Source organism: Poecilia latipinna, unplaced genomic scaffold (genome assembly GCF_001443285.1).
Source record: "Poecilia latipinna isolate Pla-1442-1.1 unplaced genomic scaffold, P_latipinna-1.0 Scaffold3414, whole genome shotgun sequence".
Taxonomy (NCBI): domain Eukaryota; kingdom Metazoa; phylum Chordata; class Actinopteri; order Cyprinodontiformes; family Poeciliidae; genus Poecilia; species Poecilia latipinna.
In genome coordinates this window covers 37,749-40,342 of record NW_015116030.1, presented here as the reverse complement: position 1 = coordinate 40,342, position 2,594 = coordinate 37,749, and the positions used below count along the sequence as shown (strand labels likewise).

The 2,594-nt window shown below is 48.6% G+C and overlaps 1 protein-coding gene across 1 annotated transcript in view; it reads right to left on the bottom strand.

Annotated features, from left to right (window-relative positions):
* The window catches only part of LOC106940913 (retinoblastoma-like protein 1), a 10,404-nt gene extending 8,067 nt beyond the window's left edge, over positions 1-2,337 (bottom strand). The window contains exons 1-6 of the mRNA XM_015023792.1: positions 1,995-2,337; positions 1,825-1,889; positions 885-1,013; positions 568-731; positions 391-455; positions 110-281 (exon numbers count right to left, since the gene is read on the bottom strand). Coding sequence (XP_014879278.1) covers positions 110-281; positions 391-455; positions 568-731; positions 885-1,013; positions 1,825-1,889; positions 1,995-2,176 — 777 coding nt within the window. The 5' untranslated portion in view covers positions 2,177-2,337. The remainder of the gene's footprint in view (positions 1-109; positions 282-390; positions 456-567; positions 732-884; positions 1,014-1,824; positions 1,890-1,994) is intronic.
* Between the last annotated feature and the right edge of the window lie 257 nt (positions 2,338-2,594).

Here is a 2,594-nt window from a genome sequence, read left to right as displayed (position 1 = left end):
TCCTCCTCTCTGCCTCTCTCTCTCTCCCCCTCTCTCTCTCTCTCTCTCTCCCCCTCTGTCTCTCTCTCTCTCTCCCCCTCTGCCTCTGTCTCTCTCTCTCTCTCTGTACCTTCTCCAGCTGCTGTCCGTCTCTCTGAGCTGCAGCCTGGCCGGCGACTCGTTCCTGAACAAACTTCCTTGGCGTTCCGATTTCCTCGTCGGCGTCGGCTCCCAGGAACACTCGCTCATCGAAGTCTCCCGCCGTCAGCACGTACTCCTCGTACTCCCTATTTATGGCTTTACTGAGGACACAAGCAACGCTCAGGACCGGAAGGGAAACGCAGCGCAAAACGCAGCAGAAAATAATAAAAATAATTATTACAGAACAAAAATGGAGCTTCTGTTTCTTACTTGTTGTCAATAAAGTTCTGAGGATCCAACATTTCAGTGAAAAGCGTTTCGTTTCCTTTCAGGATCTGATGGACAAACACACAGAGAGGAAACAGCATGACGCTGGGTTATGGTTATTAACTGGTTATTAACTGGTTATTAACTGGTTGTTTCTGGTTATTAGTGATCAGCCTCGACCTGTTTGTGGAACAGTTTGTGGATGTACGGTTTGAAGTAGTGCTGCTTGATGCCTTTGGCCTCCACCACCAGGCCGTCATGCAGCTCACACAGCTTCTCCAAGACGCAGGGCGGAGCCTCGCTCTGGGGGGCGGGGCCGTCCAATCGGAACGAGGGAGGCACACCTGCAGACGCACAGGTAGGAAAACATTCAGTGATCCAGTCTGCGCAAAACCATGCATCCATTTTGTTGCATCCTAAGGCTGCTGGGGCCTCCAGCTGTCAGCAGGTGAGGGGCGGGGCCACCCAGACGGGGGGCTGCCGCCGTGCCCTCTGACCTCTGAAGCCGGGGTTGATCAGCTCCTTCCTGTTGGCACACAGCAGGGCGTTGCCGAACACCAGGTCCAGGCAGCAGAGCAGCAGGTGGTACGAGTTCACCAGGTCGTCTCCGATCATCCGGAAGTTTCCTGCAGGGAATCGAATCCTCGCTCAGTTCGGATCGGCACAAAACCATCCAAGAAGAAATCAGCTGAACCCAACACAAGAACAAAAACTGATTCAAGTATTTTTTCAGCTAAAGGTCATTTTGTGACCTCATTCTGTGTTTTGGAGCGCAACTATTCACTCTGTTCAGGAATCGCTCCGACACAAATCGATTCAGTTGACAGCTGCAACTCACGAGGATTTGAGTAATCAATTATTCTGACCATTGATCGACTAATTAGATGAAATAATTGGCACATTCTACAGATTTTTCATTTAACCACTTATACCTTTTTATACAATATTAGAAATGCATAAAAAATTGCAGCTGCACAGTGGATCAGTGGGTAGCACTGTTGCCTTGAAGCAGAAGGTTCTGGGTTCAGGCCCGGCCCGGGTCTTTCTGCATGCTGGGTTCTCTCCGGTTCAGTCCAGAAACATGACTGTCAGGTTGATCGGTCTCTAAATTCTCCCCGTGTGTGTGTGTGTGTGTGTGTGGTTGTTTGTCCAGGTGACCTGGACTGGCGACTGGCAACCTGTCCAGGTGACTTCGCCTGGACATGCAAATTGAGGAGTTTTGGGTAAAACACATTTCCTCCAGTCACTAAATTCGTTGGTGATTATTTCAATAACTGATTAATCACGATTAATTGTTTCAGCCCTAATTCAGAATATATATTATAACTGAATAAATGATCATAAAAACACATTGTTGTTTCCTGCAGCACAGAATGCAGAGAGCAGGAAACGCGTCTACAGCGACGCAGCAGAAACTGGCGGATCATTTCTGGATACCTTTAGTGTAGACGAACAACGTCCAGCAGAACTTGAACACATCAGTGATGTGACAGGGCAGCCGCCTGCAGGGTTAAAGCAACAAACACTCACAGTGAGGCTGCCAAAATAAAGGCACTGCTTCATAGGCACAGGTTTCACCGTTAAAACCAACGTCATCGCCTCCGTACCTGTGCTTCCTGCTGCGCGGTTGCCGTGGTGCTTCGCATCCCTGGGGATTCACGAACATGTCCCTGAAGATCGGCTCGAACTTACGGAAGATCACCGTGGAAACCTCAAAGTTGCGCTCCAGCCGGTCCATCCGCAGCCTGAAGTCCTGCGACAGGTTGGACATGTCGGCCCATTTCCGCATCTTGGAGAAGAACTGGATGAGGCTGAACAGGGCGACAGCAGCAATGTCCAGTCAGAAAATGGCAAAATACGGAGCAGAAAACATTCGGCTTTGGTCTTGGTGTCTGGACATAAATCATAAATCAGTCGCTGCCAAACTGCGATGGTTTGGTTTCAACGTTTCTGTCATGGCGATTATTATCTGTGAAAAAACGTCAGACAGTACCGACGTTTTTATCATCCGCTGAAAAACTAACCAACCTGCTTCTCATATAACCTGACAAACTCACTGCAGATTCTCCACATGAGAGATCGTCGCTGATTGGCCGGCGGCTGCAGCATTCTTAGGAGAATTTTGATTGGACCAGGTCACTATTTGGTTACTTCAAGGCTAATTTCTTATTATTTTTGAATATTTTCTTATGTTTTCCAATGTTTTG